This window comes from Falco peregrinus, chromosome Z (assembly GCF_023634155.1).
Source record: "Falco peregrinus isolate bFalPer1 chromosome Z, bFalPer1.pri, whole genome shotgun sequence".
NCBI lineage: Eukaryota > Metazoa > Chordata > Aves > Falconiformes > Falconidae > Falco > Falco peregrinus.
This window is the reverse complement of record NC_073739.1, coordinates 31,872,570-31,888,096: the sequence shown is the minus strand read 5'-3', so window position 1 is coordinate 31,888,096 and position 15,527 is coordinate 31,872,570. Positions and strand designations below refer to the sequence as shown.

The 15,527-nt window shown below is 41.8% G+C and overlaps 1 protein-coding gene across 3 annotated transcripts in view; it reads left to right on the top strand.

Moving 5' to 3' along the window:
- NRG1 (neuregulin 1) overlaps positions 1 to 15,527 on the top strand; it is a 306,864-nt gene that overhangs the window by 271,633 nt on the left and 19,704 nt on the right. For 2 of the 3 annotated variants that reach the window (XM_013295510.3, XM_005232837.3), the window contains 3 exons: positions 295 to 424; positions 10,163 to 10,221; positions 15,502 to 15,525. In XM_013295510.3, coding sequence (XP_013150964.1) covers positions 295 to 424; positions 10,163 to 10,221; positions 15,502 to 15,525 — 213 coding nt within the window. Of the gene's footprint in view, positions 1 to 294; positions 425 to 9,441; positions 9,510 to 10,162; positions 10,222 to 15,501; positions 15,526 to 15,527 lie in introns of all 3 variants that reach the window. The other variant, XM_055791616.1, reaches the window with a different exon arrangement.

Sequence of the window (15,527 nt, the reverse complement as noted above, 5' to 3'; positions counted from 1 at the left end):
AGTGCTGCAGAAATTTAAGGTCATTTGATGGACAGGGCTACTGAAATCCTCTCTTTCTCCCAGACCGTGTGTGGGGTAGCATATCTCTGAAGTATGTATTTAAACTCCACTTCCTGTGTTGATCAACAAAATACATGATCAGGTAATTAGTGCCTGTGGTAGCAACACAGAGAGCTCAGAGGACTTGCCAGATCTTTCCTGGCCTTACTTCTTCCCCCAGATACAAGTACGCTTACCAGTTAGGAAAAATCCCAAGCCATTCTGATCCATATTTTCACTCTTTGTCTTTTCCAGCCACTTCCACATCTACAACTGGGACAAGTCATCTCACAAAATGTGACATAAAGCAGAAAGCCTTCTGCGTAAATGGGGGAGAGTGTTACATGGTTAAAGACCTTCCAAACCCCCCAAGATACCTGTGCAGGTAAGAAATCCTATTTCTTTACTTTGGTGGAGCCTCCAGGTTCCAGAAATGCTTTTTCTTTTAAGGAGCACCTGAACAATTTCTTCCCCTGTACTTAAGCATTAGATATTTCTTCATTTTTAAGTATGTGGACGTGGAAAACAAGCTACTAAGAATGATCTTTGTGGTTTTATATAAAGCATAACAGAGACTAGGTGGTAAATCTTCCCACATGATACTGGCACAGCAAGCCCCATTGACACTTATATGACAAGAAGTAATACAACTTGTTCTTAATGCTAGAAATAATGAAAGAGATACCATAAACTAAATACATGGCAAATAGCAAAAAAAGGTGTGTGGATAACTGCATTGGATAAGTGCCCTATATACAGGGCAGATTGGTTATTTTTATTGTCTGCTGTAGTAACTGAACACTTTCTAGTGAGACTGGGTTCACAACTGGGGTTTTGCTGTTACGTTGAATTGCACAAAAAACTATTAATATAATGGTAATTGGTGGAAATTACTGCTTTGTATGAGGATCTTGATTCAGCAGGTCATATGAGTTTAGTCTTAAGGGTATGCTTGTGCACCTGTCTCAAGTTCTGGCCTGTGCTCTATCAGGCTGTTGTGATAGTCTATTATGTTGGAGAACATGGCTTCACCAGGGGCCCAGTGTAAATGCCTCTATGCAAACGCGTGTAGCATGGGGACTAAACAAGGAGATAGAGGTATGTGCACACTTGCAGGCTATGGTCTTATTAGCATCGTGGAGATGTGGTGGGATGGCTTCTATGACTGGAAGTGTTGGAATACAAGGATAGAGACCCTTTAGGAAGTACAGGCAGGGAAGAAGAGGAAGGGGTGTCACCTTCTATGTCAGTGACGAGCTGAAGTGCATGGAGCTCTTCCTAGGGATGGATGAGGAGCCAGCTTGGGGCTTATGGGTCAGGGTTAAAGGCAGGGCAGGGAGAGGTGACATTATACTGGAAGTCTGCTACAGGCTGCCTGACCAGGAAGACCAGGCAGATGAGGCTCTTTATAGACAGATAGGAGCAGCCTCACATTCACAAGCCCTCATCCTCATGGGGTACGTCAACCGCCCCAATATCTGTTGGAGGGACAACACAGCAGGGCACAAGCAATCCAGGAGGTTCCTGGAATGTGTTGATGATAGCTTCCTTCTCCAAGTGATAGAAGAGCCAGTGAGGAGAGGTGCAATGCTGGACCTTATTCTCACCAACAAGGAAGGGCTGGTGGGGAATGTGAAACTTAAGGGCAGCCTTGGCTGCAGTGACCATGAAATGCTGGAGTTCAAGATCCTTATGGCAGCAAGCAGGACACACAGCCAGATCACTAGCCTGGACTTCAGGAGAGCAGACTTTGGCCCCTTCAGGGATCTGCTTAGTGGAGTACCATGGGATAAAGCCCTGGAGGGAAGAGGGGCCCAAGAAAGCTGCTTAATATTCAAGGATCACCTCCTCCAAACTTAGGAGCTATGCAGCCCAACAAAGATGAAGTTGGGCAAAAATGCCAGCAGGCCTGCATGGATGAACAAGGAGCTCCTGGACAAACTCAGACTCTGAAAGAAAATCTACAAAGGGTGGAAGCAAAGACAGGTAGCACAGGATGAATACAGCGAAGTTGTCCAAGCAGTCAGGGACCAGATTAGGAAAGCTAAGCCCTGATAGAATTAAATCTGGCCAGGGATGTCAAGGGCAATACAAAAAGCTTCTATATGCATGTTGGTGATAAAAGGAAGACTAGGAAAAAAGTGAGCCCTCTCCAGAAGGAAATGGGAGACCTGGTTGCCCAGAACATGGAGAAGGTTAAGGTACTCGATGACTTTCTTGCCTCGGTCTTCACCAGCAAGTGTTCCAGCCACACTGCCCAAGTCACAGAAGGCAAAGACAAGGACTGGGAGAATGAAGAACTGCTCACTGTAAGAGAAAATCAGGTCTGAGATCATCTAAGGAACCTGAAGGTGCACAAGACCATGGGGGACCTGATGAGATGCATCCATGGGTCCTGAGGGAACTGGCAGATCAAGTGGCTAAGCCACTATCCATCACATTTGAAAAGTCACAGTGGATTTGTGAAGTTCCCAGTGACTGGAAAAGGGAAGCATCATCCCCATTTTTAAACACGGAAACAAGGAAGACCTGGGGAACTACAGGTCAGTCAGTCTCACTTCTGTGCCTGGCAAGATTATGGAACAGATCCTCCTGAAAACTATGCTACGGCATGTGGGAAATAAGGAGGTGATTGGTGACAGCCAACATGGCTTCACTAAGGGAAAATCATGCCTGACAAGTCTGGTGGCCTTCTACAGTGGGGTTACAGCACTGGTGGATAAGGGAAGAGCAACTGTCATCATCTACCTGGACTTGTGCAAAGTGTTTTACATTGTCCCACATGACATCCTTGCCTCTAAACTGGAGAGACATGGATTTGATGGGTGGACTGCTCAGTGGATAAGGAATTGGCTGGATGACCACACTCAAAGACTTGCGGTCGATCGCTCCATGTACAACTGGAGACCAGTGATGAGTGGGGTTCCTCAGGAGTCAGTATTGGGGCCAGTGCTGTTTAACATCTTAGTTGGTGACATGGACAGTGGGATTAAGGGCACCCACGGCAAGTTTGCTAACACCGCCAAGTTGTGTGGTGCAGGCAACATGCTGGAGGAAGGGATGCCATCCAGAGGGACCCTGACAGGCTTGGGAGGTGGGCCCATGCAAACCCCATGACGTTCATCAAGGCCAAGTGCAAGTTCCTGCACCTGGGTTGGGACAATCACAAGTACAGGTTGGGCAGAGAAAGGATTGAGAGTAGCCTTGAGGAGAAAGACTTGGGAGTGTTGGTGGATGAGAAACTCAACCTGACCCAACAATGTGCGCTTGCAGCCCAGAAATCCAGCTGTATCCTGGGCTGCATCAAAAGAAGCATGACCAGCAGGCTGAGGGAAGTGATTCTTCCCCTCTAATCAGCTGTTGTGAGAATTCTGGGGCTGCCAGCATAAGAAGGACACAGACCTGTTGGAGCGAGTTCAGAGGAGAGCAACAAAGACAATCAGACAGCTGGAGCACCTCTCCTCTGAAGACAGGCTGAAAGAGTTTGGATTGTTCAGCCTGGAGAAGAGAAGGTTCTGGGGACACCTTATTGTGGCCTTCCAGTACCTAAAGAGAGCCTACAGAAAAGCTGGAGGGTGGCTTTTTACAAGGTCACATAGTGACAGGACAAGTGGTAATGACTTCAAACAGAAAGAGGGCAGATTTAGGTTAGATATAAGGAAGAAATCCTTTACTGTGGGGGTGGCGAGGCACTGGAACAGGTTGCCCAGAGAAGCAGGGGATGCCCCATCCCTGGAGGTGTTCAAGGTCAAATTAGATGGGGCTTTGAGCAGCCTGGTCTAGTGGAAGGTGTCCCTGCCCATGGCCGAAGAGGTTGGAACTAGATAACTTCGGGTTAACAGTTGGATCTGATGATCTCAAAGGACTTTCCCAACCTAAATGATTCTGATTCTATCTTTGAGGCCCCTTCCAACCCAAGCTATTCTATGATATGATTCTGATATGAACTTGGGTGAAGAGCTACAGCACTAGAGTTCACCTGCCTGGTAGTGCATCAGGTAGCATTTACCTTTGGAGCTCAACTGTTCATAGTCAGTTACTGCTGCTTTCTGGCTTGAGAGGAAACTCAGCATGTAAACCTTGGAAAACATCCTTGGGGCCTGGCAGGACTGAGAGGAAAGGGTGCACTTTTGTGAGGATATTGCTGTTTTTCAGACAGACAAAAGACAGTGGTCAGTAAAGACTGTCATATGCTGTAACTGCATAGATTTTTGGTCTTCTGGTACTAAAAATCAAATGACTATAATTGTAACGATTACTCTGGTGGGTGAGTTAGGTGAAGGTCTATGATGCTTTCATTAGGTCAGGAAGGCATTGACTGCTTGTATGTGTTTTAAATTAAAAACAAAAACAAAAAACAAAAACAAAAGAAACCCCAACAACCCAAAAAACCACACAAACATCAAACCCCAGAACGTTCTGCTTTATATGTGAGGTTTTGTTTTTGTAGAAGGATGTTACCTGTACTTCATTATCTTTGTATTGCTTTGCTTTTTCACAGATCACTCTGTTATTGAAAGTAATGAATAATTTTCCATTAATTTTAGAATAATTCTTAGTTAAAGTGAATATGGAAAAGTTACTTGCTCTAATGGGTCCGATTTTATTTTAGAGAGAGAGAGAGAAAGAAAGTTTTGTGTTAAATTTACATGATCATTATGAGCCAGCACTAAAAGATGAGCAGTTTGCTATGACTCTCCAGGGTGTGTACAAGAGCCTACCTGCCTGTTTCAGCTTCCTGTCCAAACACTACGCAGAAAACTCCAGGGCAGCAGAGCTGAGCATCTAGCAGACTTGCTAATAATTAACACTGTCATGACAGTTTCAGAGGTATCCCATTTTCAGTGGCAAGGGGACAATTTTTTTTTTAAAATTCAGAGATCTGACTGTGTTTGTTCTTTCATGTTATGGATTGGCTAATTTTTTAATTAAACAGCTCAGCGAAACTTGCATGAAATGGTGATTTTTCCCCCCTCTTGCAGATGAGAAATAACCTTTAATTCTGGGCCTGGGGTTGAAAGAAAAGGCAATTTCCAAATCTGGCAGATGTGCCTCTCTCTGGGTGGCCCAATACCTATTTGGAAAAACCATCAGAGCTGTAAAATCAGAGGGGATGAATCTCATTTACAGTAAGGCAGTGGAAAAGGATTCTTATCCTCAGGATAGTCAGGGCCACCACTGTTATGTAGGGGCTATGCCCTCTAATATTTGCCAGAACTGAAGCTTTACGTTTTGTGCAAAACAGGACATAATACAGCCACGTAAGAAATAGAAGTGTGAGTACTTGAAAGTGGATGTGCTGGGAAACTGAAATGACAAAATATGGTTGTCTCCTTATTTCATTAAAAGTACAGATGTCTACTTTTAATTCTAGTGTTCCAGTGTTAATTAAAATAAGTATGCAACCAGTACACATTGCCTTCATTGTTCTGAGAAAATAAATCTTCCCCCAGAACATGCCTACGGAAACACAACGCTTGAAATATGGTACTTAGTCTTCATATTTCTGCCTCAGTAGCAAGTTCACATTTTTCCATATGGTCCATCTGTTGAGGGAAAAACAAAATTTCTAAAGCATAAGCCATATCATTCTAAATTGGTTTTATCCCTAACCAAAAAAAAATTACTCAGATTCACAACAACCATGGAATTTTTCAAGTGATATCTCTGGGTTTGTAAACTCCCTATTTTATTTAAAAAACCTGAGCTCCTAAATCCATCTTCTGTTAAAATCTAGCTATGTACTAAAACAAAAGAGTGTTTTGTAAAATATGTAGCATAATGATCCAGACGGGATCAGATCTTGCTCTCAGGGATACTAATGTGAACTTCAAGAAAATTCCCTGCTTTCAAAAGCTAACCATGTGAAATACTCAAGAAGTGTGTGAAGATTTATTAATGTATTGTACACCTGCATCTGTGGTATCATGTATGTTCCCTACATGTATTTTAATTATGACCCCAGACTGAACAAATGAAAATGTGAAAAATGAAAAAGGAATCTTTGAGACTGCTCAAATAAACTATCTGTATAAAGTTTTCAGAAATTTCATAGGAACACGTCACATTTTGAAAACAGCATAGACTTTGTAAGCCTGGATGTTACTCGCTTCCTATGAGGCTGAGGTTCGTAAGTCAGTTCTGCTCAGTTGGAAATGGATACCCAAGTTCAATGAAGACAAAAAATCAGAGAGCTTCTTCAATAAATACAAAATTAAGACCAGAAATCCTAGCGTTTGCTTCTTACTTGAAGAAAAATATATGTGAATATAATACCCGTTATGCTTTCAGAGTGTTCTTTTGAAGTGTCGTACCATGAAGGCCTTCATGGTCTAATCGATTTCTTACTCACAAAGATCATCTTTTCTAGTGCTTTTGTTGTCAGTGAAGAAATGAATTTACATCTGAATTTAACTGGATGAAAAAAATGCTTCTCTCTAACAGAAGGATGCGGCTTCTTAGCAGAAGAGTGAATTGCATACTTTTTAATAATATAGCCATTTTCTATATCTGTCTTCATGTAAGGGCCTTGGTGGAATAGAAATTGACAGAAGGTTCTTTAAAACAGCAAAAAGAGAAAATTTGTTTGCATGATGCTAGCAGAACTTCCAAAGACACTCATTCAACAGGCAGGACAGAAATACTATTTCTGATTTAGACTATGAAATAGACTGGTAAATATGGAAGTGTACTGTACTTCCCATGAAAAAATACATTATCCCACAATGGATTTGCTTATAGGCAGTGGATGAAATGGAATTGTGAGGTCCTGATCCATTCAGCCATTCCTCTCCCACTGCAAAACTGTTTGGTGATACGTTTGATGGTCTGAAAAGTGATTTCTGAATGCAAGTGAATACTGTTCTTTGCAACTATTGTGTGAAGAGGAAAAAAGCAATTATTTTAGTATATGTGGTTTAGTATTGTGGTCTCACCCAATTAATACAATAAATAAATATCCAACTAGCCCTTTTTTTAGGCAGAAAGGAAATTATAAGGCTCTTGCAGCACAAATATCTACCTGTTGCCCTGAGTTGTTTTACTCCAACTTTTCCTAGCATCATAGAAGAAATTGGCACATGGGTAATGTCCTAGAAAATAGACACAACAAGATATTTCTCGTACTACATCTGGAAACTTTGAGTAGGACAAGGTGTTTTGAAAACCACACTTTCGCAAGCTGTTTGTAGAAGTGCAGCCTACAGTAAACAACCTGCCAAATAGCAGTGGAAACAGTGCTGCGCTGCATATCTGGGCGACAAAATGCCTTTAGCACTCACACATAACCATCAGCAGGCAGGCTCCTCTCTCATCTCATCTCGGCTGGCCCACCCCGGACCTGATCTCAGTGGCAGGTGCTACAGCCCATTTGCTGACAATGGTTTCAGAGCAAGTATAAAGACACTTGAGTTGTTTTCAGCGCCATCTCAACAGGGCTGACCCTGCTCAGCCTGGAAGCAATCAGCAGTGTCTACACCAGTGCTCAAGTTAGTTTTGCCAGCTCCACAGCTGCACCAACACTTGAAAACAAGCACACACCACTGGCCAAGTGGCAGGAGAAAAGCCTGAGGTTTTTAATCAGCAGCATCTTCATCGGGATTGTGTAGGGTTCATAACTGACAAACAAGATTTAGAGGTCCCTGTGAAACAAAAGCCAATGCAGGTTTGAACACCAGCTTTCTAGGGACAGGTATTAAACAAGATCACCATAGCACAAAATAAAACTGAAATCACAGCGGTAAAATATTTTTACTTTCATTCAGTAACACGGAACAAAATACCTTCTATCAAGGGCATTTTGCCTTCTATCAAAGCCACATAACGTCTTCTGTAATGCCCAGCAATATCACCTCTTCATGACACAGTTATCTTTGTTGCATTTTTCTCAAGTGAGTATACCTCTGGAGACTGGGACCTCTCCAGACTGGGTACTTACGAAAAGATGTGACCCTGGCTCTGAAGGACATAAATTTATGATAAACAAATACATCATTACAGCAAATCAGCTTCATAGAATCATCTGCAGATCCTCAAATGACACCTTTATTATATAAAAATCATTCCTGTGTGGTTTATCTGAATAAGATAGTAGTGACATTGGTCCTCTGCTGAAGTGATTTTCTGGAAGTCCCACTTGTACAAGGGCAGCATCCCTGACCCTTAAGGCTAGAAGTAATTGTGGAAGAGTGGAATTTAAAAAATCAGTACAACTTTCAATGCACATGAAACTCAGAGGGACAGAGAAGGTGGAGGGCTGTTCTGAACAATGTGCATTTGCAAATAAGAAGGCTCTTTGGCCCCTTGTAAGTAAATGACAAAGCAGTTTGAAAAGGAGGCTAGCACCAGATCAGCAGCAGGAGAAAAAGACGGTGAGATTCTTGCACCATGGCAAACTTATGGAAAGCATCAGAAAGACGACGCAGGAGACATGTATTCAAGGACACAGATATCAGGTAATTTCATGTTACATGCTGAGTAAGAGTGGATAGATGAAGGAGGAGGAAAGAAGATTGAAATCAATAGACTTTTAGTGTGGTGTACCATCACTCACACTTGCATCTGAAGCACAGGAGCCTGCATTGCTGTAGTGATATCTTGTGAGCCTGAGCTCTGCCTCAAAATGAAGAATAAAAGTGAAGGAAGAACCGACAGCCGGCAGCAGAAAAGACAAGCAAAGCACAGAAGAGAAATTCCTTCACTACAATCAAGGAGAAAGCTACACTGAAGTTTTCTGCAGAAGAGCTTATGAACTGAAAGGGCTGACAGCTATGAAACTTCAAATTTTGAGCACACCTCTACCCTCTCTCTTACTTGTCGATTGGACTGACTAATTTTCCATTTGTCAGCCATGTTGAATATACTTTCTGCCTTTGGGTTTGAGTTTGTCTTCTCACCTTTTGGATTTTTTTGCGCTTTTCTGTGATTGGTATTTTAACTATTCCCCTTCAAAGGAAATTACTGGAAGACACAGCATGCCATTACAGAAATAGGGAAAACACGGCATTTTCATACATTTTATGTGACTGGTGAAAGCAACAGTGTAAATTGTTATTATACACTGCATTGCAAACTTAAAAAACTCAGCCTGGTCTTTTCATGAGGTGGAATAAGCAATGAGCTGATACACATTTCTGCTAGTCCTGATTCTTTTTTCTTTCTTTTTTCAAAACAGACAAGGAAAAAACTTCCTAGTTTTTTTACTCTGGTGGATTTTTGCTATAAATTTTGCCAAGTATTGTCTTCTGGAAAGGTTACACTTTTGTGTCCCTTTTTTGATCATTTTTCACTAAAACCTAACCAGGAGGTCACCTAATGCACTCCCATCTCCATAGGCCAGCAGATGTCAGTCTGTTAGTGCAGTGGTTTTGGTGTACTATTGCTTATCACGTTTTTGCCCTTTAGGTGCCAACCTGGATTCACTGGAGCAAGATGTACTGAAACTCTGCCCATGAAAATCCAAAACCAAGAAAGTATGTTAAAATAATCTGAACTTTGCTTTCTTCCCCAACTACAGCAACAAAATCAATAGTACTTGGTGTTTTCACAGTTCAGCTGGAACCGGCCTCTTTACACACCAATTTATGACCTGATTCTCTAAAGTAAAATCTGTACACCATGGCATTATTGACCTCCAAAATGTTTCTCATTTGTGTGATTTTTGGTCTTTCCATCCATTTGCAGATGCATTTGTATGGCGCACACTGGCAGCTTTCTTGTTTGGGAGGCTGCTGTAAAGTGCAACCCTATAAGAGCAAACTCACAGAGATGAGTGATGTACAGAACTTGTGTCCTGGCTGCCTTGTGGAAAGTGCATCCTAAAAGCAATTTGGGAATTTGGAATGGTGAATTTCTGTCTCACATCTCGAAACACACTTTGATCTGGATTGGTTTGGTTTTGGCTGGTTTTTCCAGGGGGAATTTCTTTTCATTTCCACCGAGCAAATGAGTTGCTCTCAACATCTTGAGCCATTTTGACATGCTAAACCGAGATTCAGTTTCTGAAAGTGAACTCACCAAGTCGTATCAGTTCACACTGAAGGAGCTTCTTTCTTAGCATATATTCATCTCTTCTCTTTTCTCTGTTTTTTTCTCTACCATTTTTTTTGTTTGTTTTTCCTCTCAGGTGCCCAAATGAATTTACTGGTGATCGCTGCCAAAACTACGTAATGGCCAGCTTCTACAGTACGTCCACTACCTTTCTGTCTGTGCTGCAGTAGAAGCATGCTCAGTTGGTGCTGCTTTCTTGTCACTGCATCTTTCCTCCAATTATTTTTTTTTTTAATCTGTAACTAGATTTGTTGCCTAAGGCCTAATATTGATTGTCTCTGCCTGTTGCATGAAAATTGTAACAAAAGGAGGTGCAATACTCTCCTGGATTGTTTGGTATCGAGGTTATGGGGAAATGCAAGACTTAAGGATGCTGTGAAATTAACACTGAATGTTGTGATATGGACTCCCCACTGACATCAAGCAGTAAAAGTGCAAAAATAACATTTTGAAAGTTTCACGTTTTATTTGCTGCAAAAACCTTATGAGTCTCTGTACAGGACAGTTCTCCCCCAACAAAGGAACAGGTAGCTAATCCTCTACTTGCATATGAGATTTGTATTTGGACCTACAAGTTAAAGGTAATTGACATGCTTACATTGTTTCCGATCAGTACGTGCCAAAGAGGATCAAAGTGTTCTTCCTTCTCGTTGTCCAAGTTTCAGGGGAAAGAGCACAGAAGGAAAAAGGGGGAGAGGCAACATAAACAATGGGGTCTGACGTATTTATTTGTGGGTAACAGGTGCAAGAGATCAAGTATTTCAGAGCCAGATTATTTGGCCAAAGAAATGTATGAGACAGACAGACAGACAGACACACACACACGACTGTCTGTGTCAGACTGCTGGTTGAATCAGCAGTGGAGTCACATATCTCATAAGCTTTCCCATAGAGCCATAGGTTAATTATTATTACTTGTCAGGGAGGAAACAGAAATTACACTGAATATTAATTTTCTCTCATTGGCTATAGCAAAGTCAAAGGTAACATATAAGAAAATTGCTTAGATCTTACATTTTAATGCATGTGTGCTATTCATAATTAATTGTTCCTGGCATCAGAATGTGCTATGATCTAAGAGCAGTACTATAGGAACTATTTTTTTGATGGATTACTTGCCAGCACAGAAAAATTTCAGAGACCAAAGGCTAGCTTAATTTAATTTCTGTTAGTATATAGGACAAAAATCCATTAGCATATGCTGGATGCTTTGGAGCCTGAAGAGATGCACAGGTTTTCTCTTATACTCATGGATGAAAAATGTCCATACATAATTCATACTGCCCATCATGGAAGCTAACCATGTAAACCCCAAGGGTGCTGACTGGAGACCAGACCTTCCAGCATTCAAGTGTGTATTTTATGCCCTGTTTTTAAAAGCTTTATTAGTGTGAGTTATTTTCAAAATGCATCTGATAACTATGGATTTGAAAATTTTTATGATGTTACAGTGTTTAAGTTTACCAATTGTTAGAATTAAATGGCCTTTTCTGGGTATTGTGGTGAAAAGTGCAGTTAAAGTTTTCTGATCTTAGAAGAATCATTTAAAAGGAGGTGGTGTAAAAATATAAGATCCATTGTTTGCTACTGAATCTACCCTGAAAACTATCGAAGAATTGTATGTTGATCAAAAATTCAACTTCTTGCTCAGGAAAAAAAAAAAAAAAAAAAAAAAAAAAGAGGTTTAGGTGGGTTTTCCTTCATTAGTTTTTCAGTTCCCTAACTCTGGTTGGGATTTTTAAAGGAATCTTTGGGCAGTAGACACCAGGCTGAGATTTTCTGAAGTTGCCTCCATGGAAAAAGCATAGGTGCCCTTGCCTTGCTGCAAAGTCATGCTTAGCTGTAGTGCTTAAGCTGATCTAGCCCTCCTCTCCTTCAAATGCACAGGCAGGAGAGCACACCACTACCTACCTCTGAGGGCCACAGACAACAGCCATGAGACTCTGGCACTTCTGCCTACCCTGCATCTGTAGTATAATGTCTACAAATCTTAAAATGACACTTTTAGAAAGGGTCCAGTGAGGGTACACTTATATTTAACAAAAAAAAAAAATAGTGAAGAAGTATTTATATGACTTTTTGTTATTACACCCAGCACAGACCAGAACATACAATTGTAAAGGGGACTTAGAATGAAAGTTATCTTCAGGAAACCGCAGCATTTGGGACCTAAAGTCAAGCTCATATTCTACACCACGTGCTCTGGGTGATCAGCTTAGCTCTGTAGATGCACCCTTTGCAAAGTACAGAGCAAATTGGAATGTTAAATAGCATTAAGTGCCAGTAGGAAACAAAAGTGTGCATGTGAACTATACGCTGCTGTCTAATTCTACTTGCTTTCAGAAGGATCTTTCTTCATTTGGAAAGAAAGGGTCAATGGGGTTCCACTCCAAGTGTGCCTACTGCTTAAAGCTCTGTATTTGGCCATTGAGAAAAAGTTAGCTTCAGAAATCTGCCTTAGAGTTGGTATTTGTAAGAGTCCTGAAGTTACAAGCTTTGCTGAATGGCTTTTGCAAGATCAAAATAAGGCCAATGCTGCTGAGCATTCTGGAAATCCGCTGTCCCAACAGCGCAAGGCTAACTGGCTTATCTTGGTAGTCATTTGGTTAACCCTGGAGGATGCAGTTATCCTGGTGCAGTAGCACTAAGTTGAAAAGGGACACAGGAAATTAGGTGGTTCTCCATTTTAAGAGAAGTTCTTCCATAGAAATGTCTTTTCTTTCTGTCAGTGGAAATGTGAGCATAGCTGGGAATGGATGTGAGGGAGACTACTGGAAAGCATACGTTTAGGCTGACTGTGCCTTGGCTTCCAGGTTTGCAAACACACCAAACCATAGGACAACCTGTTGTGGCTGAGAGGTGGTGGCTATTAGAGTCCCCACTGCCACAGTTACTTCCAGCACTGCAGCTATGAGTTTTTCCCCTGTAACTGGTGCTTACCACCACTGAAGACCAAGGGAAACTAAAGAACGAACTGCGGTAGTTTTGCTTGTCTCTGGAGTCCTGCTGGCAGACTGTGTAATGTCCTTTCCTTGAGCACAGCAGTCACAGCTGATACCAGGTGTTTTACTCAATACCCTGGCTTTTTGCTGTCGCATTTTTGACTTTGGGGCTTGTGGTCCACTGTTGGTCTGTAAGACACCATAAGGTAGTCCACAAGCGTGTTGCAAAAATACATCTGTTCCATGCTGACACATTTGCTGTATTTGAATGTTCAAATATTCACTCCCTTTAAGGCAAGGAAGCAAGGCAAGTGGAGGAAAATAAAAGTAATGAATTAACATTACATTTTTGGCTAATTTTTATGTAGCTATGCATGAAAACTCTTATAGCAACACTGTGCAGAATGATCCTTGGGATAAGAAACAGTGGAGGAGCCTTGGATTAATAGAAGGTTGAGGAAACTTCTCTAGAATATAATCACAGGTAAAGTCTTTGTCCTCCCAAATGCCCCAGACAGGCCAAGGACCCCACCCAAAGGGACAATTGACATCACTAGTTAACAGTTACATACCTATTGTGAGTACAGGATAACTTACAAGCCATGCTGTAAGCTGTCTTGGGCATGAATTAAATGTGGTCCCTGCCTTCCTGAAGGCAAATGTTTCAGCATGGGACACCAGTTTAGACTGTGTCCCATTTCAGCTCTGCCATCCTTGGTAAGTAAGAGGGGCAGTATCAAGCGGGGTGGAGGGAAATTTCTGTTTCTGTGACAGCCCCTGCCTCATACTGTCAAGATGAGCCTGGCTGAGAAATTAAAGCGGGCAAGAATTGACTAAAGCTGCAATATTCTATAGGGATGACCAAAACTGCTGTTACTCTAATGGCCTCACTTTTTCAGTGTTTCTACAGGTCCTCAAATGTCCATTTTTAAGCAATTCTACTAGCTCAGGATTTGTCAGTTCCTATATATTTCTCAAGTGGTCACATCTGATGAGGGTACTAGACCTTATTTTGCACCTGGGCAAACATTCAATAGAAACCACATTGCTCATAAAAAGTATGTAACAATATTGGGTTCAATAGGAAAAGATCAGAAATGATGACCTGTTTATGAAATGAGAAGTGTTGGGATATTCTCCTTTCTTTTAGTCCAGCCTAGGGAATGTAGCTCGGAACAACAAAGATAAATAAGGGCCACATGACATCTATGTTTGAATAAGCAATGCATGTTTCTTCAGCACGTTTTCTTGTTAGGGCTTTGAGCCAGAACATATTCCCATTTTAAGTACCAAGTTCCCGTTGAATCATTTGAAATAGAAACTGCATGATATGAGTGACTTCCCCTAAAATTAAATTACATCCAAGCTAGGAATCTTACCTATAAGCAAGCATAAATACAGCAATATATATGCATGGGCATGTCATTCATTTTATTGAAGACTTAATCAAGCTTTCTATGCAACTAATGTATATTGTTAGCAGTGTTCATGTAGGCATGCAATACTGGCTCTTTAGGAAGAGATCTGGATGGATTTCAACCTACTTAACCCTTAAAATGTTACTGATTGGCAGGAAAGAATTGGCATTCCCCATGTGTACAAACTACACAAAAAATCCATTTGGTCAGAAAATCAGGGTTGGATTTAAATTTGACCGCACACAAAGACAAAGAAAGTGAAATCCACTGCAGTTATGGTGGTGGCCCCATGGGAAAGGTCTCCTAGGGTACCTATCAGGGGCAAACCTATGTTCTTCCTCACCACCAACTGCTGGGACCTGGGGATGCTAATTTAGGCATGTGATCCACACGGCATCAGCTCCTGTACCCCAGGGTCATTCATCCAGCCAGCAGACAGTTCTACCAAGGCAGTGCAGCCCAAAGGCAGGGGAAAAGGGCATGGCTCCTCATTTTCTGGAAATGAAAGCCCTGATGCAGTCAGTCTGCAAAGCTGAGAAGGGCTCCCACTGCTAGGCAAACAGTCCCAGCCACCTCCAGGTCACAACCCACAAGAGCAAGGAGCTGCATACCAGGAACATGAGTAAGGCCAGAAGGGAGGGCAGCACATGACCCATTTGCAGGGGGATGCAGCCGCTTTTAAAGCATCCCTGTGCTCTCATGGGCCCATCCGAAATCAATCAGTCATTTCACATGGCATCCTCAGGCTATAGCTCCCTTCATCTCAGTAAGATCTTTAAGGGTTAATGGTTCCTGCTGCATTCCCTGCACTGTGGCTGTATAGATAGACCATATGTATTTTGGTGCGTAACCCTTGCAGAAGGTCTGGTCATGTAGTTTACAGACGTGCACTTGAGCACTGCCCACATAACTACATGCCCCTTTGTCCTGTTTCATGTGCAGACACAGGATAGCTGTAATTCTTATATGTGATTTATTTTGGAGTACAGTTTATTGCTCTTTTCTGAAACTTTTTCCTTTTTCTTTCTTTTTTTGCCAACTTTCTGCATTGGCAGAGCATCTTGGGATTGAATTTATGGGT